The 23,402-nt window shown below is 38.8% G+C and overlaps 2 protein-coding genes across 5 annotated transcripts in view; one reads left to right on the top strand and one right to left on the bottom strand.

Moving 5' to 3' along the window:
- LOC126237030 (ADP-ribosylation factor-like protein 2-binding protein) overlaps nucleotides 1-4,162 on the bottom strand; it is a 120,611-nt gene extending 116,449 nt beyond the window's left edge. The window contains exon 1 of the mRNA XM_049946784.1: nucleotides 4,010-4,162. Within this exon, the coding sequence (XP_049802741.1) occupies nucleotides 4,010-4,034 (25 nt within the window). The 5' untranslated portion in view covers nucleotides 4,035-4,162. The remainder of the gene's footprint in view (nucleotides 1-4,009) is intronic.
- A 244-nt stretch (nucleotides 4,163-4,406) lies between these two features.
- Nucleotides 4,407-23,402, top strand: part of LOC126237027 (protein nessun dorma-like) — a 152,274-nt gene continuing 133,278 nt past the window's right edge. For 2 of the 4 annotated variants that reach the window (XM_049946772.1, XM_049946774.1), the window contains exons 1-2: nucleotides 4,407-4,755; nucleotides 8,366-8,449. In XM_049946772.1, coding sequence (XP_049802729.1) covers nucleotides 4,525-4,755; nucleotides 8,366-8,449 — 315 coding nt within the window. In that variant the 5' untranslated portion in view covers nucleotides 4,407-4,524. The remainder of the gene's footprint in view (nucleotides 4,756-8,365; nucleotides 8,450-23,402) is intronic. The other 2 variants (XM_049946773.1, XM_049946775.1) reach the window with 2 other exon arrangements.

Genomic DNA, 23,402 nt, shown 5'->3' with positions numbered 1-23,402 from the left:
TCTATGATGTATATTGCAGAGCAGCAAGATTTTATCTTATTTATTTATTGATTCAGAGATAGGATTTGTCACCCTAATACTATGAAAAGCGACACCTCAAAATACACACACACACACACACAAAATAATTTAAAAGTAGGTTTCTATGACAGGATAAGCGGCTGGCTGTGTCCTTGCTGAGGGAGCTGCGTTGCCCTCTACCGAGTCGACAGAAGCGTCCGATCCCACACGTCGGCTTTGACCCGTGACGTAAAGGTGTTGTAGTGTGTGACATCATGACGGCGCGGAGTTTGGTTTGTGATTGTGGCGTGTTTGTAGATGTCATCGTGTTGTGGTTTGTTGTGTTCTCTGGTGGTATGTTCAGGGTTTTCATTTGTGTGGTGTAATGCACTCAGTTTGCTTTTGCTCATTATCCAGAACTGTTCGAGCGTCGGCTGTGTTTGTTGTGGAATTTGTTTCAGTGAGTTAACGATTTTGTGTGAAGGTTAATTTAGTGTTGTTCACTGTACATTGTGTGGTAATTTTAGTAAAATTAATCGGTTGTTGTTTTTGTTCAGGAATGAATATGACGGATAAAATTAACAGTGCGCAGGTCAAGGGAAATGTTCGATTCCAATGTGTGGTTGTGCATGTTGATATTGGTATCGGGAGATGTTTTTGAGCTATATAGGCCAAGGGAAGTGTTTGATCCTAATTTATGAGATCGGGAGCTGCTGTTGAGCTACATAGGTCAAGGGAAGTGTCCGATTCCAAATGATATTGTGTTTAGTGGTATTTGGGGAGTTTTGTTATGTTGGTTTTTTTCGTCATTTTGTGTGGTTTTGTATGGGGGTGGGTGTCTAAATTGGTTTATATATAGTTTGCCCCACCCAAAAACACCCTATTTCCCGCGCTTGTCCCGTTAGTGTCATTAGGCTTTTTGTGGAAAGTATGTGTGTTTGTTTTTCGATGTATTTTCGTCCTCATAGTGTACGTACCGACTTTATATGTGCCATATTGGAATCGTGGTTTATGGTCGTTTCCGTCATATTTGTGACGTCATGGGTCAAAGCAGACGGGCGGGATCGGACACTTCCGTATTTCCCCTTGACCTAAAACAATTTTGGAAAACCTAAAGCAAGAAGACCAGAAAAAACAAATTCCACCCTCTTGAATATGAGATCAGTATCTTAACGACTCACTTGGTTGGTCCCAACAGTACAGTGTTATTCTGATCATAAAATAAACAGTTTGCACCAGACAATTTATAATATGAAACACAGTTTATCACTGTACGCAGTACATGCATACCCACTGGTGACTCCTGGAGCAAGAACAAATGTTACATGGTGAATGGTAGAATGACAACTGAAGCTGTGGAAGTGAAGTTTAGACAGGGAGTTAAATGCTGCAAACTAAGATACAGAGAAGTCTGTAAAAGTTACTTATTGGACCACCCCCTTGCATTTTTCAATATGATGCTGATGTAAACATTAAGCTGCATGACTGGTCATTTTGTTACCACAACCTTTATTTGGCTTCCACATTCGTTACCTTCGCCATCTCACAACAAAATTGTCATATTTCAACGCAACCTAGAACCTGGGATGCCCTGCAAATCAGTCTGTTGCCGCAATCAAGATTCTTCTGTATGTGTGTGTATGGGGGGGGGGGGGGGGGGAGTCCAATACCACACTTCAACCAAGAACACAGTGATAATATAAGGAGTGAATTAGGGCAGAAATAAATGCTAATAGTGCCAATAAATAAATAAATACAGAGAAAGTGCTTGTACCATAACACAAAGGATGCAAAGAACAGGTTGGGACAGGTAGTTTGAATTATAGGTGTAAAGATAAGGAAATAACCAGAACAAAGAGATGGAATGAAGGTGGAACAGACAATAAGCCCCATTTCTGAAGGCAGAAAAAGTAGCAATCAACTTCAAACCACTATTTGTGCCTAAATCTAATTTTCACATATCAAAATTAATAGTAAAGTGTAAAGAAGCAGAGGAGTGAATTCCTTCCTCAACAGCTTCATTCAATTGCTATTCATGCACCAGCTAACAGGAATCTTTAATCATTGGATTAAGATGACAAGTAATTAACAGAAGTGGTCCCGTTACACTGAATATAAATAATAAATCTATTTGTTGTGACTTGGAACACAATGGAGAACTTGGTTATGAGAAATCCACAGTTTATTAGATCACAGAGGGAGAGCATAACAGATTAGGCCATGGAGTGACATTAGACATTTCAGATACACACGAATATAAACAGAGACACAAACAGTAAGATGTCTAGTACAGACATATTAATGCATACAGTCTGACAGGTACCGATATGTACAGACTGTTGACAGTTAAGAGACTGCTGGTCGGGGCCAGCGGACGAACGTATCGGGACCCTGGACTGTGGTCAGTGACTTCTGGTGAGGGCCTAGGCCAGCCACATGGAACATTATGTGAACTTCATGATCCGCACCACAGTAGTCACAATGAAAGGTGTAATAACATATGGGTTACTACATTGTAGACGGCATAGCAGACGCAAAGTTTTGTTAATGATAAATATTAACTGTCAATTGATGCAGAATGAATACATAAAAATACTGCCAAAGATAATGTTATAGAATGCTTTTCCCTTCCATCAGCATGTAACAGCAAGCCTTCAGCAAGACACTATTCCTACATTTACTCCCAATTTTTAGATACGGGGTCTTTTTCAGGAAATGTAACATTAAGGCAGATCCCAACTCAGAGAATAATTCCATCAGAATAGCAACTGAAAGTAGCAGGAAATATATTTAAAAAAATTGGGTATAATTACTTCATTGAATGAGTTTATTTACCAACAGGTTGTACACATCAAACCATTAGTACAACTGAATGAGTACCCACTGCCTGCTGGTGACAGTGACCATGTGTGTTAGTTGTGTGTGTCTGACTGTGTGTGGGGCCTTTTTTTCCCCAAAGGACTTCATCCAATAGCTGAATAACATCCATTTAAATGTGCCTGTTGTGGGAATCCAACACCTTCTCTTTGTGTATGGTGAATAGCAACTCAACCTTAAATCGCATTTCTTAGTTGGTACCATGTTCCACAGATTCCACAATAAACATTATGATCAGAAATGTGTCAACTTCACTAAAGTTTGAGTTTACAACTAAAGAATGTCAAAGTCCATATGGTTACATGCAGGCCATTTACATGTTTGTACTACTTATTCCTACAATGAAACAATCTTATTCTCTGCAACAACTGCTCACAAGAAATTTCCTGGCAGATTAAAACTTCTGCTGGATCAAGACTCAAAGCAGGAACCTAGCCTTAAAAGGCAACCTTGTCTGTGAAATGAAAGACTTTGGGCGTGATGTCCCAGTTCGGCAAAGTTTTTTCTGCCACGAAGTTTCACTACAGCATACACACAGTGCTGCAGAAAGAAAGATCCAGTATTCACACAACCATTCGAAAGGGCTGTCTTAATAATGTATGTACGAAGGTAAAAATTATTGTAATACCATTCAATACAGGATTGACTGTATCCACAATAACAACTTTACTGTAAAATGTACTTCTTTTGAATGAAAACATTACTTTTACTTCATTCAACTGAGGGATTGTTGCATGAAGTAGTATTTGACTATGGCACTACCAAGAAACAAGTCATTAAAACAGCGCATGGAATGAAATTTTCGGAACGCTATGATTCTACATAGTCTAAATTTTACTTTCTCAATTCGCAAATGCAACAATGCACATGTAATTGGGTGAATGGCAGCGTCATTAATGATAATGATAACCGCATAGTTTTAGTATGCATTTGTGATGTTTACGTATTCATTTTGCATCAAAACACATGAAAAAGGTTTTAAATTTATCTGTCGCCGATATACAACAAAACGTAAATCACAACAAGTAATGAATAACTACACTAAATATCTCTCTCATATTCTATTAGTCTATTAAGTGCCTTGTGCGGAAGTTACGTGCTTTAACGGAGATTTGTCTTTTTGAGTACCAACCAAAGTCTTCAAAATAATCGCTCATCTTCAACAGTATCTATATATACAATCAAACGTATATCATTATAATAAATTCGCCGATTTATTGTTGCCAAAAATTATTAACGACATGTCAATGGTTGTAAAAACCTCACAACGACGCTTCAGGCACGACAACTTCGTGTTTCTAAATACTCAGTTATGACCAGAGAGAATATGTGAGAAACAGGCGTTTTCATTATAAAAATACGAAAATAAACATATACTTTAAGTGTATTATTTTAGTTGCGAATAATCTCAAGGTCTTTGTGTATAAATAAAATTTAATTAAATAAATATCGTTTCATGAAAGTAAAATATCACACTTAGAACACAGAAGTTAAAAAATTACGTTGGCAACAGAAGGGCGGCATTTCTATTAAGTTTGATGTTGTGACGTTATGTATACACGCCAAGAGATGTTAATAAGAACACATTTATTTGCGTGATTTTTTCCAATAGTCTACCGTCAAAAACGGAGAGAATAACGAACGACGATGGCCTCAGATGTGTACACTTTTGAAAAAACTTTAAATGAGCGTCTTATTGAATACCAAACAATTTTATGCATTGATAAAGAAAGTTTGCCCGGACCTAGAATTCGTTCAGTTTGGGGTAGTTACTTGCAGCTATTGATTGAAGGAAACGGATGGAGTGCTATTTGGAAGATATGCCGCAAAACTTGCGAGAAGTACAGTATTGGTTTTCCTACTGTAGTTTTCGTCGTGGTAAGTGCAGCCTTTTCTTCCTGTCATAACACTGTTGGAATAACAGATTATATTCTTCCTAGTGTTTATAACAGTATAAGAGAATATACTTGCTTTTATCACCGGCGTACAGTTTAACGAGAAACACAACACCAAATTACTGGACTGTTATTTAAAGGCTCTGCTGATATGTTTCACAATTTATGCTACTTAAATAAAGAATTTTTGGTAGCTTTATGCAGCCTAAAGATTTTGGATTATTTCGCCAGCCTTCCCTCCTGTACCCAGCGATCGTTTTGCTTTTGCAACCATTGAAGTTGTTGACCTGTGACGTGGACGTAATCATCAGTTAGTGATGCCTTCTTGATTGCATCCAGTTCTTTTGATGACCTTGTTTACTTTCTTGGACTATTTATCGAATAGGCCTACATGAGACCTTTTGTACAGTACATGAAAAATACGCTTCAGTCGTTTCCTTATTGACTTTATCAGCCATTCATTATGCCAGTATAACTTATCATGATAAGATTAGACGCACTTTACGTGCCATTACATGCATAGTGTGATATCTCAGGATGTAGAACGTGTTGGGAGTATACAGTAAATATTTACAAAGACAAACAAATATTATGGTGGACTATTCTATGTCAAATCAACACACCCACTTTACCTCATCGTTTCAGATTTTGCTAAATTTGGTGTCCTGACAGTGGGTGCTGAGACGAAGGAAACATACCAAATTTATTTATTTTTTCTCTTATTTTCAAATCGATTTGTAGTACAACTATGTAAAATTTTAGAAACCTGGCTAAAGAAGCATGAATGGACTTCGTTCTAGGAGGTATGCTAATTGAGCTAGAGAGCTGGGAACTAGAGAAGGTGTTATTTTACACCATTTTTATGCTCTTTCCAATGATAAGCAAAACATGGGTTCTAAAGTAAATTTTTTTTTTTCAAATTACTAATTGAAATTTTGATTAAACTTTTCCCAAAAAGTATGTAATTAAAATTTTCAAAATGTTTCCATAAATGCTTAGTACTGTTGTAAATTGTATGCCAAAATATAAATATGGGATGGTGATGGCCTCAGTGTTAAAAATATTATTCCTAACTCTTCCCCCCCCCCCCCCACCCCCCACCCCCTCCACTGATAGTCCCATTTCGACCAAACCCACCTTTAACAAACAGGAATTTAATTCAGACATACAGAAAGGTGACTAAAAATATCAAAATGTCATCATCTTAAAACAAAACCAATCAGCATGTCAGTGGTGCGCAATTAAAATCTCGCAACTCAGTCTGTCTGTAAAAGCCTTGTAATTCTAGAAATCAATAACTCTGCTGTCAAAGAGAGATTTGTCTAATCTGTAAATACCTAGGCCTCTATTATATAGTTACACATGAAGCAACTTTATTTGTAAACTTAATATTACTTTTTAACAAATCATTTTTGCTTCTCCTATGAAATTTAACAAAATGGAATTATATGGTTTTCATTGCCTACCATTGATATTCTGTAAGTAAATTAAGTTTATTGCATCCTTTAATTTTATGCCATTGAAACTAATATCCTATTAACTGGTTAAAAAAAAATATTGAACAAAAAGAGTATAAGAGATGTAATAGTTATGGTCCAAGCAGATCAAAATGTGCATTCCATTTCCACAGACTTGAACCACTGTATCCAAGCTTCGGAAGTTGGTTCCTCTATGTGCACACAGGCTGTGAACAAATTGAAAAATGCACTGTCTGTGTCCAGCCATGCACTTACTATCTGTACAATCATTCAGTGAGTAGAGCCTTTGCTGAGGGGATAATCCAAGATGGATAATTAAACTTTTTACATTGGTGTTCCATAAGCCATTATAGTGCGCCATGTATTAGTGTAAAGCAGTTATTACCCCTAATTTGAACAATTTTTTATCTAATATATTTTAGTGGACACGTATTTTTTGGTAGTTCATTTGCAAGTAAAACTATAAATTGAAGGAGTGCATTTCAGTGATTTTTATATCAGTATGAAATGTAGTGAAAATCGCAGTGCTATCCATTGAGGAGATGAAATCATTTTAGTAGAGACAAAGGAAAACAGAAATGTCACAGTTTGGAAGCCTGAGTTATTTCCACAAATACCTAATGGCTCCATGATTTGTGATAAATGTAGGAAATACGTAACCAAGTTGAAAAATACAGAGCCAATCAATGATAAAAATACTGAAGATAAGATTCTTCTTCATTAGAGATAATCATCCCGGACAAAGACCTAGACTTAACTCTGTAACTTCAATATTTGTTCAAACACTTAACACATCATACGACCAGATGTATCAACTGCCAAGAATTCTTCTGGGTTGTATGGCCGTGGTCCATGGAACTCTTCTATCTTCAGGGATAGAAGAGTTCCATGGACCACAGCCATACAACCCAGAAGAATTCTCAGCAACTTAACACATCACTTTAAAAACTTCTTGAGTCCCCAGTTGATAAAAAAAAATAACATCTAAGAACTATGCCAAATCAAAAGCGAAACAAAATCTCCTTGTCAATGAAAAAAACATTTTGTTGCTGCTGAAACTATTTCGCCAGATAAAGAAACTGATACTAATGAACCTATTCTCCAAAATCTCAAAACTAATTTTTTCAACTGTACAAGTAGGGGGAAAAAACACTCAATGATTCCTAAAAGTTCACCCGAGGAGTATCAGGAAGATAATGAGTGAATTTAATGCTCCTAATTATATTGTATGGCAATCAAAAAAAGAAAGAAAAAACTATTAAAAAGAGTTTATGGAAGGTCCAAACCGAAAACCAGGGATATGTATGTTCACCAGTAGAAACAGTCAAAACTGTGCATTCATTTTATGAAAACGATGAAGTCAGACGGGCAATTCCAGGTATTACAGATTGCGTGATGGTTACAAAACCAATTGGAAGTGAAACAACAATATCAAAAATACCTTTTCTGTGTAAAATTAAAAAAGCTTACAAACATTTTAAAGACAAGTTTCCTAACATAAAAAATAGGTTTCTCTAAATTCGCTCAGTTGAGACCAAAACATTGTGTATTCGCTGGACAGAGTAGCATGCACTTCCTACATGTGTGCACAAATTACTGAAACATAAAATTAATGGTAGAAATGCCAAACTAAATAAAATGACAAATGCCATCTTAAACAATTACAAACAATGCATTGCAAAAGTGCTTTGCAACCCATCATCAGTTGGGAAATGGTGACTATTTCCCAGGAGAAACCGTAATGTGTGAAATTTTATGAGATATTCATGGTGAATATTTGGGAGTTCCTTTGCACCAGTGGGTGTCAGTTGACGTCTGTAATCTGGAAATCATACAGAAAACTTGTGAAGTATTTATAGATTTGTTCTGCAGTAAGATGTTATCTTTTATTCGGCATGTTACTGATTATGTTTAATGTTCAAAACACGCAAAATGCACTTTATATGCAAGTTAACAAAATAAAATATTAAAATTGCAATAATATTAAACAGTATCCCTTCTTTCACACATTGTCTTATTTCTTAACACATTTAATGACAAATCAAGGTTTAGGAGTTTCTATATGTCCAATAAGATCGTTCAGATTTTCCCATATCACTTTTAGGTTTTCTTGAGTTTCAGGATCCATTTGCTGGGGCAACTGAGCAGTTCGTAGACCTCTTTGAGGAAGGATGGACATTACTGTTCCATTGGCCATTGGTATGTTTAGAGTTGGTTTGTCTTCTCTGGCAGCATTCAACATCACTGGACTTCCCTTCATGGATACAACTACTTCACCCAGTTTTGGACATCGCAGAATTGTTATTGGAGAGTCTGGGCCTACTTTTGGTGTTATAGTCCCAATGCGTGGCATTGGTAAACTAACAGCTGGAGTCTTAAATTTACTTGTAGATGGAAACGCATTTTCAGTATCAGCTGTACATTTGGAGGTCATTTTGACTGGTTATTTTTTAATTTAGGGTATTTTGTGTAATAGGCAATGTTGTAGAGGACACTTTTCTAAAAACAATCATGTCAATTGCAATGTTGTAACTTAACCCAGTGCAGAGATATTCCAATTTTTGCTAATGTCTCCAGACTGAAAAATCGTTGTGTGCCTGTAAATAAAAATGGCCACAATCCAGTAAAGGTGCAAGATAAATTATTTAAAAAAACTGTTTTGAACTTCAGATATACGGCACTCACATTTAAAAAAATTTAAAATATATAAAAATGGTCAAGCAACCATCACTGGACCACTTTATATGGGTTGATGTTTTACTGTTTTTATTTCTGCTGCTCAATACAAAAATAAGACAAACTTTCTGAACCTGTGCTTTCATGATGAAGACTTCAACATAAAAGACAGGCACTTTCCAACCACAGCCCATGGAAAAGGGCCTTCGAAGGAGTAGTGAGTTCCGTTAAGAGACTGGCAGCTTGTGCAAGTTTGCAATGGCCATACCACAACCAGATCCAAACCCTAGGAGAGCTGTTTGAGTGGGCCATAGATAACATAACAAAAACAGATTTTACCTGTTCCACTCAAGATTATTATGCTGCTTCAGAAATGTTTTTAAAAAGCCGGCTTGAAGAAGTGTGGATAATCAAACTAACGCAGCAAATTGAAGTTACAAGAAGACATGTCAGGCTACGTCACCACTGTGTATGACAAAAACTTGTGGCTTGGGTACATAACACTAAAAAAATTTCTTCATCCATGTGGACCAGCTAAGTCATTCTCCTTTCCTACACATGTGGATGTTCTGTGGGTGTCAGTTGTGCACATTCTCACAAAAGTAAAGCTGTTTACTCCAATTGGGAGAACATAAACTGTAGTTGAAAGTGATGTAAGCCAACCCCAATTGCAATATGTAAAAATCCAAGAATTATTTGGGAAATTGCTTTCAACTCAAAACTTAATTTTTCCTTGGGTTAGTTTTAATTTATATTTTGCAGATAGTTGTCTAAAAATTATCGTTAGTACGCATTGTGCTACATTTAGCTATGTATAAGTTCCTATTACTCAAAAACAAGCATCATATATGTATATTTTATTTATTTATTTATTTATTTATTTATTTATTTATTTTAATAGTTCTGATCCAAGCGTCATGGGCCAGAACTGTTATTAGTGCTTAAATTTTTTCCATACCTTATTTAAATTTGTAGTTATAGGTCCCATGTTCAGTATTTTTGTTTTAACAATTAATAGGCAATTGGTATAAATTGTATAAAATCAAAGTAAGCAATCAACCTAATTTAGTTATAGAATATGGTGGTTGGTTTTATTTTAAGATGATGATATTTTTATATTTCTGATAGTTGTCTTGTTACTTTCTGCCTATTTTAATTACATTCCTATTTGTTGAAGGTAGGTTTGGTCTAAACTGAGATGTTAGTGAAAAGAAGTTAGGAATTTTTTGCATTGAACCCATCATCATTCCATATTTATTTTTTGACATGCGACTTACAATAGTACTAAGTATTTATGACAATATTTTGAAAATATTAAATTATGTACTTTTTGGATGAAAAACAAACCAAAACTTCAATTTGTATTTTTAAAAAAATTACTTCATGCATTTTTTGTCAGATTTTGGAAACTTTGCATAGTTGTATTTCAGAAGCAGTTTGAGATTAAAAAAAATTATATTTGTTATTTTCCTTAGTCTCAGCACCCACTATAACTATTCCAAATTTTAGCAAAATCTAAAATGTTGAGGATTCCACAGATCCCAAGTGAAATGATCCTTGTGGATGTGGAATACGTCAAAAAATCTTAAATATACTTAAACAGTGAAAACTCAACCTCACACTCACACGGCCACCTTCTCCAGCAGCTTGCACTGGATTGCCAAATCTTAAAGTCTTAAAACTCAAATCTTAAACATACTTCCATTTAAAAGGTAATAAATAATTGGTGACAAAACATGCAAATGTTAAATACACTGAGCTATATATGGTAAGTCTTAGGCCGTTGTAGCCATGCATCATTTTACAACATGTATTTACAGTGATTGTATTACTGCACTGAATTTTATGGTAGTCACATTGTACTAATACTTGCATTATTTCATACAATTAGTAATGTATACAGGTTAGTTGCTTCTACTAAGACATTTATCATTGGAGTACTAGTAACTAACCACCAATAATGCCTTTAGGCTCCTCTTAAACTGATCTATAATAGTAATTAAACTTTTTTTGGCTTCTGGAAAGCTATTAAAAATGCACGTTCCTGAATAATGGACACCTTTCTGGACCAAAGTAAGGGCTTTAAATCTTTGAGAAGATTATTCTTAATTCCAGTATTGGTTCCATGAACTGAGTTGTTGGTTTGAAAAATAAATACACGCTCTAACACACAAAAATGCCACACCAAGGAAGAATTATCCGAATGGGATGGAAGTCGGTATATGTGAAGTACATGTATGGACATACAAATTATTACAATTTCACAACAATTGAATGGTTTATTCAAGAGAAAGAGCTTCACAAATTGAACAAATCAGTAATGGTTGCTCCATCCATGGGCTTTATGCAAGCAGTTATTCAGCTTAGTATAAGAGTCATTGGATGTCCTCTTGGAGGTATTGAGATAAATTCTGTTCAAATGGTGCATTTGATAATCAAAATCCCAACCTGGTTGGAGGGGCTTTCCCATAATGCTCCAAACGTTCTCAATTGGGGAGAGATGCAGTAACCTTGCTGGCCTAGGTAGGGTTTGGTAAGTATCAAGACAAGCAATAGAAACTCTCACTGTATGCAGAGGAGCAGTATAAATTGGGGGAAGATCCAGTGACCTTGCTGGCCTAGGTAGGGTTTGGCAAGCATGAAGACAAGCAGTAGAAACTCTTACCGTTTGCTGTCTGCATTATCTTGCTGAATGTAAGCTTAGGATGGCTTGCCATGAAGGGCATCGAAACTGGGCATAGAATATCATCAGGGTAGCACTGTGCTGTAAGTGTTCTGTGGATGCTATGAAATGAAATGGTACCCCAGACCTGTTGACCACCATACAGGCCATATTGTGGGCAACAGTGAGTTTGATATACCACCACTGACTGGGGCATCTCCAGACATATATTCGGCTTGGAATCTTGTTGATGGGAGTAGACTTGTCTTCAGCAGTGAGTCTCGTTTTGAATTGAGCCCCAGTGACAAGCAAAGGTGTCTGGAGATGCCCCATACAGTGGTGGATACCAATCTCTCACCCGCCATATGGCCCAACAACCAGAAATGATGGTCCGAGGTGCCATTTCTTTTCATATCAGGACCCCTCTGATTGCCATCCATGGCACCCTTTCATCACAATGGTATGTCTATGATGTTCTACACCCCTTTTTGGTACCCTTAATGGCAAGCCATCCTGGGCTTACATTTCAGCAAGAGAATGCCCGCCTCTATGTGGCAAGAGTTTCTGCTGCTTGCCTTCGTGCTTGCTAAACTCTACCTTGGCCATCAAGATCGCTGGATCTCTTCCCAATTGAGTACATTTGGAGCATGATGGGCTGGGTCCTCGAACAACTTGGGATTTTGCCATTCTAACACACCAATTGAACAGAATTTTGCACGGTATTCCTCAGGAGGAATTCAACAACTCAGTCGATCATTGCCAAGCTTAATAATTGCTCACATAAAGGTCAGAGGTGGACCAACGCATTATTGACATGCTCAATTTTTGAAACCATTTGTCTTGAATAAATCATTCAGTTTCTCTGAAATTTTAATGATTTGTTTGTTCGTGCATGTATATCACATGTACAAATTTCTGCCCCATTTAGGTAATTGCTTTGTGGTGGGCCATTTTTTTTGTCTTAGTTTATTTTTAATGACAAATTTAATTAACGAATAAATATGTTGGGAAGCAGTATCCATAGTTTCATAAACAGGCCTCTGTAGGATGTTCTTTAGTTCACACCACGAGTACATTATTTTTCAAAGGATCTTGCACTCAAACTTTACTGCTTCTCTCAGTCCATCTTTACCTGTCATTTTAAGGAATTCACTTGCTTGTGGACATTGAGTTTTAATCACTGTGTTATAGTGCCTGAGTTTAGCTTTCCTTGAGACTGTCTTTGTCTTGTATTGAACATCTGCCCTGCGAAAAGCAGCATCCATAGTCTCTTTCGTGCTGTTGTTCACTTCTTTTCCAATGGATTTCGTCTGCACTGTTTCACCAATATATCTGAAGCTGTCCACATTTTCTATTTCACTTTACTCTATCATCAGGTGATCATATGCTGTTCAGGTGTTTATCAATCAGTAAGTTTTTTGGGGTGGCCGCATTGTTGCTGACTGACAACATTTCCATTGTGCACGCAATGGTGAAAGTGGACTGTCATGTGTACCTCAAGAACATTTTTCTGCAGCTTGGCATTTGCGACATCATTCACAGTTCCATGGAATACCAGAACCTTTCATGTCAATGGGTGTCAAAGCAGTCAGATGACATAAGGAATGGCAAGCAAATGACTGCTTCACTGAATCTTTTGCAAATGTATGCTGAGGAGGGTGAGAGTTTCCTGGACCACATTGTTACTGGCGATATTTGGATCACCGTGGACTGCTGCTGCTTTTCATGTCATTAGGTGCATCCATCAGTGCCAACAGTTACTGTTCCATACTGTTACATCTGTGGATGCTATCAGAACAAAGTGTCGAGGGATTCTCGATGTGGACAATGTGATTATCCGCCGTTACAGTGTGAGATAACATGTAGCAGTCAGAATTGCAAAGAAGCTTCTGTCATATCACTGGGAGAAGTGAGACCACCTGCCATACAGTCCAGACCTCTTCACTAGTGATTTCCATGTTTTTGGTGAGCTGGAGAAGTTCCTGGTAGGACAGCAATTTAAATGCGGCGATGAAGCCAAGACAGCAGTCTGATGGGGGTTCCACAGTCAACTGGATGAATTCTACGCCAGGAGTATCTCAAATTTAGTTCTGCAATGGGATAAATGTTTGTACTGGTGTGAGGACTATGTGGAAAACTTGTGTAAGTTAGGTAAACAGTATGCTTGTGTATAATTAGCTACATTTACCTTATTACAGATATGAAAAAAAAGGACAAAGACTTCTCATTCACCCACATACTTTGTTTTCTAAACAGAAACTTGGAGATCAGTTTTCTCTGCTTCTTCCTCCAATCTATTTAACTGTTAAACAGCTGTCTGTTTCGTAACTGGATCGCCAGATCATCACAGGATACAAGGCAGTTGACTCTTACCATTGCTCTTTGAACCTCCAGAGTGAACTTTGTTCATTAAAACTTTCCTAGCTAATTCATCTTCCGATTGTTAGATGATCATCTCTTACATATGTTTGAAGAAAACTTGAGGAAAGTCCATCACCCTGTCAGATCGCAGTTTTAATGAAAAACTCTTCAGAGAGGTGTCCTATGAATTTTACTTTTGAAAGCGCATGTAGTAGAATTTGCTTGATAATTTCCACTGAAAGTTCACTCCAAATTCTAACAAAATATCAAACAATATTTTCCAGTTGACCAAATCATAGACTTCCTTAAAGTCAGTGAAGACTGCTGCCAGATCCTTAGAGGTGTACTTTCCCATTACCCTTTTCATACTCTAGATCTGAAAAAAGAAAATAGATGGGAAATTAGCCAGTGATTAGTTTGACTTCAGAGCAGGGAAGGAAATGGAAGAAGCAATATTGGCACTACATAAAATTTTGGAAAGAAGATTAGAAGTAAACAGGAAAGCATAAATAGCATTTATTGACATAGAATTTAAGTATTTGGTATGGTTGATTCAAGTTACTATTTAAAGCACTGAAAAAGTAGGATCTCTCTGGAAGGACAGGCAATTAATTGAGTAGGTACAAAATTCCCCCCTCTATACACCCCTGTCCCCTCCTCCCATGGGGACATTTGTATACCTGAAAGACAACAGGTACCTGTACCATCGGTGCAACCACAATGTAGGGGTATCTGTTGAGAGGCATGTGATTCTTGATGTAGGGCAGCAGCCTTTTCAGTAGTTGCAGGGGCAACAATCTGGATGATAGACTAATTTGGCTTCGTAACATCAACCAACATGGCCTTGTTGTGTTCGTACTGCGCACAGTTGAAAGCAAGGGAAAACTACAGCCATTATTTGTGCCAAGGGTGTGCAGCTCTACTGTATGGTTAAATATTCTGGAGGTAAAATAGTGACCCATTCGGATCTCCGGAATCAGAAGGATGTTGTCATCAGGAAAAATAAAACAGGAACTCTATGTGTCAGAGTGTGGAGTGTTGTCTTTCTTAATCGAACAGTTGGGTTAGAAAATCTAAAAAGGGAAATGGATTAGTTGAAGTTAGATATAGAAGAATTAGTGAATAAGGTGGCAGGGGGACCAAGACTTTTTGTCGGATGAGTACATGATTGTAAATGCAAATCAACTGGGAGTAGTGAATGAGAAATTAGGAGTGTGGGTAACCTACAGTGAACAGGATAGTGAACTCATTATCATATCCAAGACGCATATGAAACGCCCTGGGAGAAAGGAATGAAAGAGGAAGCTGCCTCATAGAATTTTGTACATAGCATAATTTAACTTGTTTCATTTAAGAAAGATCATATACATGGAAGAGACTTGGAGACACTAGCAGGTTTCAGATTGATTATATAATGATAAGACAGAGATTTCAGAATCCGATTTTAAATTGTAAGACATTTCCAGTGGCAGATGTGCACTCTGACCACAATTTATTGGTTCTAAACCGTAGATCAAAATTGAAGAAACTGAAAAAAAGGTAGCAAATCAAGGAAATGGGGCCTGAGTAAGTTCATAGTACAAGAGGTTGTAGTGGAGAGTTACAGAGGGAGTGTTAGGCAACGAGTGATTAGAACAGGGGAAAGGAATAGAGTACAAGAAAAATGGGTAGCTTGGAGAGATTAAATAGTGGAGGCAGCAGAGGCTCACATGGGCAAAAAGACCCGGCCTAACAGAAATCCTTATTTATCACAGGATACATTGAATTTAATTGATGAAAGAAGAAAGTATAAAAATGTAGCAGGTGAAAGAGAATAAAAGTGTCAAAAAAGAGAGTGCAACAGGAAGTGCAGAACGGCTAAGCAGGAAGGTTTAGAGGACAAATGTAAGGATGTAGAAGCATATTTCACCAAGGGAACAGTAAACACTGCCTGTAGGAAAATGAGTGGTCTTTGGACAAAGTAGAAGCAGCTATATGAGTTTTAAGTGCTTGGATGGAAAAACCAGTACCAAGCAAATAAGAAAAGCAGAAAGGAGAAAGTAGCATGTACAGGAAAATGAACATGAGGACAGTACTAAGAAAGGGAAAAGGAAGTAGATGAAGATGAGGTGGAAGATATGATACTGTGAGGAGAATTTGACGGAAGACTAAAAGACCTAAGTAGAAACGAGGCCCCTGGGGTGGACTACTTTCTGCCAGATCCACTGATTGTCTTAACAAAACTATTCCAACTGGTGGGGAAGATGTATGAGACAGGTGAAATAGCCTCAGACTTCAAGATGAATGTAATAATTCCAAAGCAGGCAGGTACTGATGTTTGTGAATATTACCAAACTATCAGTTTAATAAATCATGGTTGCAAAATAATAATACAAATTATTGACAGAAGAGTGGAAAAACTGGTAGGAGCCGACCTCTGGGAAGGTCAGTTTCGTTTCTGAAGGAATGTTGAAATGCGCGAGGCAGTACTGACTCTATGACTCTCCTAGAAGATAGGTTAAGGAAAAACAAACGTATGTTTACACTATTTGTAGATTTAGAGAAAGGTTTTGAGAGTGTTGGCTGGAAGAAACTCTCGAAATTCTGAAGGCAACAGGGTAAAATATAAGAAACAAAAGGCTATTTACAACTTGGACAGAAACTAGGCATCTTTTATAGAAATGGAATCAGTGATTGAGGAGGGAATAAGACAGGCTTGTAGTTACTCCCCAATGTTGCTCAATGTGTACACTCAACAGGCAACAAAGAAAACCAATGAAAAGTTTGCTGAAGGAATTAAAGTTCAAAGAGAAGAAAGAAAAACAGTGAGGTTTGCTGATGACATAGTAATTCCATCAGAGATGGCAAAGAACTTTGAAGAGCAGCTGAACGGAATGCATAGTGTCTCAGAAAAGAGGATACAAGGCGAACATTATCACCAGCAAAACAAGGGTAAAGGAATGTAGTCAAATTAAATCATTTCAGAAGAAGAGGAATTCGTTAACATTGAATATGGATTTAAATCTTGGGAAGTCTTTTTTTGAAGGTATTTGTCTGTAATATGGCCTTGTATGAAAGTGGAACAAGGATGATAAACAGTTCAGACAAGGAGCGAATAGAACATTAGAAATGTAGTGCTGCAGAAGAATTGACGGGTAGATCGTGTAACTAATGAGGTAGTTCTGAATAGAATTGAGGAGACAACAAATTTGTGGAAGAACTTGATTGAAGGATCTGTTGATAAGACACATTCTGAGACATCAAGGGATCATCAGTTTAGCATTGGAGGGAAGTATGGGGGGTTAAAAATTGTCAAAGGAGGCCAAGAGATGAATACAATAAGCAGATTTAGAAGGATGTAAGTCACATTGGTTATTCAGAAATGAAGAAGCTTGCACAGGATTGAGTAACATCAAGAGCTACATCAGACCAGTCTTTGGACTGAAGACCACAACAACATAATGCAAAAGTCAAAGTACAGGTATTGAAGTGGATATTAATGGTAGCAAGAAAGAAGCAAAAATCGGAAGGGGAGTAAACCAGGGCTGCCCTCTATGATCTTATGAATTTAATATGTTCATTGAGGAGGCAATAACAATAAAGAAAGAAAAGATGACTGGAATCAAAATTAATGGTATTCATATTCATTGCTTTAGATTTGCCAGTGACACTGCAGTAGTGGCAGTCAGAGAAAGAACTAAAAAAAGGCTGAAAGTCTTAAATCAAGACATAAGAAAACTAAAAAAAATAACAAGAAGATAAAATTTGTGATTATAGGACTAGAAAGATCCTACAGGTAAGACTGCCAAAAAATAGGGAGTGAGCAATTCGAGGAAGTAACTGAATTTAACTGTCTTGGTAGCATTGTGGAGAAAAACAGATGATGCCCCAAGGAATTGAGATAATAACAACACTGACCAAGAATGCCTTCCAAAATAAGAACAATCTTCTATTGAATGAACAAGCACATTAGCTTCCACACTAAGAAAAGATTTGTTAAGACCTGTGTGTGGAGTGTCATGTGTGTGACGTATGGCTGAAAATCGTGGTTGTTAGCAAAGCAGGAGAACGTTTGTGTTGAAGCTGCTGAAATGTGGTTCTGGAGGAGAAGCACAAGAACCAGCTGGACTAAAAGAAAGAAAGAAGAGAGAGAGAGAGAGAGAGAAAGTGTGTGTGTGAGTGGGATGGGTCCACAGGAAATTGGAGAGGAGAAAGAACTATTGAAAGTTATATGCCATTACAAAGCAAAACTTATTAGATGTGATATTCTTTTACAAAACAGATTCCAAGGCAAGGTAGTCAGGAAGAAAACAGTGAGATAACTGAGAAATCATATTTTAAAAAATATGATCAGAGAAATGGGAAGTCCATACACGGAGTTGAAGATGATGCTGAAGAGAGGAAGCTGTGAATGCAGAGACAAGGCTTAGCCTTTTGGAAGGAGGAGGTCACATTCCTCTAACCACTTCTCGCCTATGCGTAATTCTGGGGTTAGCGCTAACAGAGGGCACCGATTACGTGTAGCAGTATGTTTTCTCTCATTGTGGCTTCTTTAGCTACGTGCTTTATAGTTTTTATATTATTCCGTGCACTATGTGAGCTGTTTATTACTTATGTCATTTTCTAGAGTATTGGTACTTGAGCAGATGTTAATTATTGTTCTCTTAACTCTTCCTCTTTTTAACAATCTAACTTTTGTCGTGTTCTATTTCATCACTTTTTATTACTGTAATGCCTCTTACACCTTATAAGCCCATTACAGACTTTACCAATTGTATCCCCCCTTTATTTTACGCTGTTCAAGTAATCATTGAAGACTTATGTATGCCTACAGTAGTGACATCTGGTGAACTTACAACACAAACATCTTGTGGCTACTGTACGGCAGTTTGTTTCGAACAGTAGTGCTGCTGACAACGTGACTCATGCATACGCTGCTATTTATATACATTTGACGATGCTGGTGCTGATTTTGCATTTAACATTTGACAATGCCACTATGGCTGCAGTACATTAGGACATTGTTTTTTTTTATATAACAGGTATGCCTCTTCATACTTAAAGCGCACAAATGTATATGTATGTCAGAAGTACTTTTCATTATAGACTATTTTATTGTTTTAAACTGTAGACAATCTACTAGTGTATTTATGTTTTCCCATATTTTGCTGCATATCTGAAGATGGTCATTATAGTCCGAAACCGGTAATATGTTGACGAAAAGTTTGTGACCATAGACATAAAGTAAAGGAAATTTATTCTGTATACAAGTCACTGTTTTATTTGTGACAGTGTCGCAACTTGTGAATGCAAGTAATGGCTTACGCTCAGTAAGCAGATGATATTGGATGCCGTACAGATAGGTGTAAAATTTCTTAACTGCGCAAACGATGGCCATTGCTTCATTTTCAATCTGGAAGTAGCTGCATTGAACAGTGTAGAGTGTCTTGAAAATGAACACATTAGGATGTTAAAGAGCCATCTGTCTCTTTGTGAGACAGGACTGCCTCAACCCAATGCTGCGAGGCCTGTGTGGCAAGAAGAGGAGACTTCCCCGGTGAAAACGGAACAAAGCACAGTGCTGATTGGAGGGCTTATTTAGGTGCAGAAAAAACTGTGTCACCCTCTGGAGACCTTTGGAATGGAACACTTTTTTTCCGTAATATATGAAATGGACATGATAGGTAATTTTTCCCATATAGGATTGCTGTTCCTTGAGGTTCTGGGGGCTGGGCATGTTTTCTATAGCATGGGCATGATGCTTGTTAGGACAGTGCCCTGTTTGCTAGTGATAAAACCAAGGTACTCAACAGGCTGTTGGAAAAATCTACATTTTGGAGGTTGCATTTGAGGCTAGCCATGGTTAATCGAGAAAATAGAGATTGTAAGATCTGAGAGTGTTGCCCCCTGTCACTATGATGTCATCCGAATAACTGCAGCACGAAGGAATGTCCTGTGTCAGCTGCTCCAAGTAATGCTTGAAGACTGCTGGTGCACTGGAAATACTAAAGGGCAGTCTGTTATACCTGTAGGGGCCAAAGAGCATGTTGAGCCCCTCCAGATCCTAAGATTCTGGATGCAGTGGCAGCTGTAAGTATGCTTCCTTAATACAACAGGCACTGTTTTGCAACTTGGAAAACAGGTATTCTGGGCAGGGAATGGGAAAAGTATCAATGACAACATGGGCATAAACAACCTTAAAATTACCACATAGACCATCTAGTTTTCTCATAATTACAAGGGATGAAACCCATTGGCTCGATGAGGTGGGTAACCACCTTGAGGGCCTCCAATCTGCTTAATTCCACCTTGACCACATCCCAGAGGATGTGTGGAGTAGAGTGGGCCCATGAAAAGCAAGTACGGACCCCAGGTTTAAATGAATTTTTACAGCAACATTTGCAGTCCATCCTTACCGAAGGGAAACAGATCTAAACATGAGGCAATCAAGTCATCAATGGGACAAAATGGAATCACCATGGAAAGCAAACACATATTCTCCAAAATGGAAAACACTAACTGTCTGATAGTGTCTAACCCAAAGATATTTTCTGCTTTGTCAGAAGTAACAACCAAAAAGGAAAGTCTCCTTGAAACATTTATATAGGAGACCCTGTAGCAAAAACACCTTTCACATGTATGTCGTGATCAGTGTATGCCATTGTTTTCTGACAAAAGGATGGTAGCAGAGGAGAACCCAACGCAACATAGGTTGTACTGTTCATAAGAGAAGAGAATGTGCGTGCTGTGCAAAGACCATGAAAGAATAAATGACTGTTGCCAGTTTGAATCATTTTGTTTTTAGATGTTTCCCAATTCGTCAACACCATCCAGAAGCAAGGAAAACACATTCTGGTAGACAGTGCTGTTATTTGTTGCTATTAGCAAGACCAACTGCTTGTTGCTGTTGTTACAGTAATTGCCGATTGAGAAGTCCCTGTTTCTACTGTTATTGGAGCCACTGGTTCATAAATTCAGTGTCCATTTTGTCCAATATTTTGAAGTATTGAGAGCTCGAAAAGACTCTTTGCCACTGTAAAAGTCTGTATTTATGAACACAGTTTATTTGGCTCACTATACTGACACAATAGAAGCACAGTAAAGACAATAGCATATAAGTTTGGTGTTGCATAAACCGAAGACAGCCAGCCAATATTAAAGTCCATATGTAGTCCAAGCGATAAAGTCATCAACAGATAGTGGCCAGTAAGCGAATATTCCAGCAAGCGAGCACACAAGAGAATGAGTCCTCTGTGTGGCAGGCGCACAGTTATAGCTGATCAGAGGTCGTGGGATCCTGCCAGGTGATGTGATGTGAACTCTGGGGCATGGCCTCTTCCCAGAGCGCTTCCCATGGAGACAACTTGTAGATTGTGGCACCACCAGTGGTGCGGGCTGGAGGTATGGATCGATGTCTGACAACTGTGACACTGTTGGTGTCTGTTACTAGAGTCCTGTTGGAAATGTTACTTTTCTGTGTGGAATTGACATGGAGACACCCCTAAGGGGGCTCGCCACTCTTTGGTGGATTCATGCTTGGCTATCATGGGGCCCCAGTCTTTGCAGAATTTTTTTCCCTTTCGTACTGCATGTCTACCCTCTTGCTATTCTTTTTCCCCTCCCTTGGGGAACATGCCTGGGGTGTTATTGGGAATATTCTGCATAGTCTTGTGCTGATGTAAGAACAGTCTCACCTTTGTTCTTCACTCCCTTTTCCTTTATTTGTTTCCCTTCTCCTCTCGTTCCTCCGCTTCAGCGTTTGAGGTTCCTCTGTTTCTTCTTCCTACCTGTGTGCTCTTGAAGGCCGGCCCACGTGTCTGACATGTAGCAGGTGACTGGGTAATGCGTAATTCCCAGCCCCAGGTCGACAGGTAGGGTTCGCACGTACCTCCTGGTACAGGCCAGGCCCATGGAGGGGTGATTGCCTGAGGTGCAACCTTCCCAAATTGCCGATTGGTCCCTCTGTCAGGTGTTCAGGAGATGTGACCTGAGGTGTGAACAGTCACCTAAGGCAGTTGCGTCCCCTTGTGAAGGGGGCCCCCAGTTGGAAGGAGTGTGCCGTCGGAGATGCTGGCAATCATGGGGGATTTCCTCACAATGAGTCAATCATCTTCCCAATCAACGCCTATGAAACGTAAACATAATGAGGGTAACGATTCAAAGACCCTTCCCACTGCACCACAGTTCCTCATGGTCTCACGTACTGAAGATGGTCAGTCCTTCGCCACGGTAAATCTGTTTATTGTTCAGAAAGGTGTTGATGCAATTGCCGGCCCTGTGAAATCCTGCTCTCGTTTACGGAATGGCATTTTGCTTTTGGAGACTATTTCTGATTCTGAGGCACAACAACTGCTTGCTGCTTCGCTTCTCCACAGCTACCCTGTTCGTGTCGACGCCCATAGAACTTTGAATTCTTCCTGTGGTGTAATTCACACCAGGCTGCTCGACAGTCTAACCGAGGCCGAAATCCAGTCGTACCTCACCGATCAGGGTGTCATTGCCATCCATTGTGTAATGAAAAAGGTAGATTCCTCCTTAGTGCCCACCTGCACTTTTTTCCTCACCTTTAATAGAGTGGTGCTTCGGTCCAAGATCAAAGCTGGCTATGAAATTATCACAGTCCAGCCGTACATTCCAAACCCGATGTGCTGCTATCAGTTCATTGTTTCAACCACACTAGAACGTCTTGTCGACACCCAGCCAAATGTGTAACCTGTGGTAGGGATGCACACGAGGACACTTGTCCACCTCCTTTTCCCTGCTGTATCAACTGCAATGGCAGCCATGCCACCTCTTCTTGGGATTGTCTCATATACCTTGATGAGCGGGATGTCCAAGAGATCCGGGTAAAGGAGAAAGTGCCTTACCCAGTCGCTTGCAAGTTACCGACTAGTCGCAAACCCTGCGTTCTCCCATCTGGCTCCAATAGTTCTGTTCTTGTTACCCCTTGCTCCACAAAGGACATGGCCATGCAGACATGCAACCTCCAATTCTGCTCTCAGTTTGTGAAATCACCCAGTGTCAAGGTAGCATTGCCATCCCCCCGTCCAGCTGTGCAACAAGCTGTCAAACTCATGCCTCAAGGGGTGAAGCCACCAGCTTCACAACCGGTATGCTGGAAAGGACAGAAGTACTCCCAAGAAGACTTCCTCTGTCCCTCCAGCCAAATAACACCCGAGTCTTTCTAACCTGAAATGTCCACCAAAGGCAAACAGTTTTCTCCTTCGCCAACTCGAAGATCCTCTTCGACAGTGTCGCCACGTGATACCTTAGCCCAGCCGGCCTCCATGTCTTCAGTGTGCACCACAAACCATTTTTCAGCGTTGAACTTCACAGACCGACAGCACATGCAAGCCGATGCTTTTGTGGACCCCATAGAGCAGGAGCCCCCTGCTTCTGTGCCCTGTAGCAGCGATTCTTCACCAGCTTTCACTCGGCAGCTGCCGAGGTGACACCCCTTCCTCTCTTCCTCAT

The sequence above is a fragment of the Schistocerca nitens genome, chromosome 2 (assembly GCF_023898315.1).
Source record: "Schistocerca nitens isolate TAMUIC-IGC-003100 chromosome 2, iqSchNite1.1, whole genome shotgun sequence".
Taxonomy (NCBI): Eukaryota; Metazoa; Arthropoda; class Insecta; order Orthoptera; family Acrididae; genus Schistocerca; species Schistocerca nitens.
This window is presented reverse-complemented; position numbering and strand designations above follow the sequence as displayed.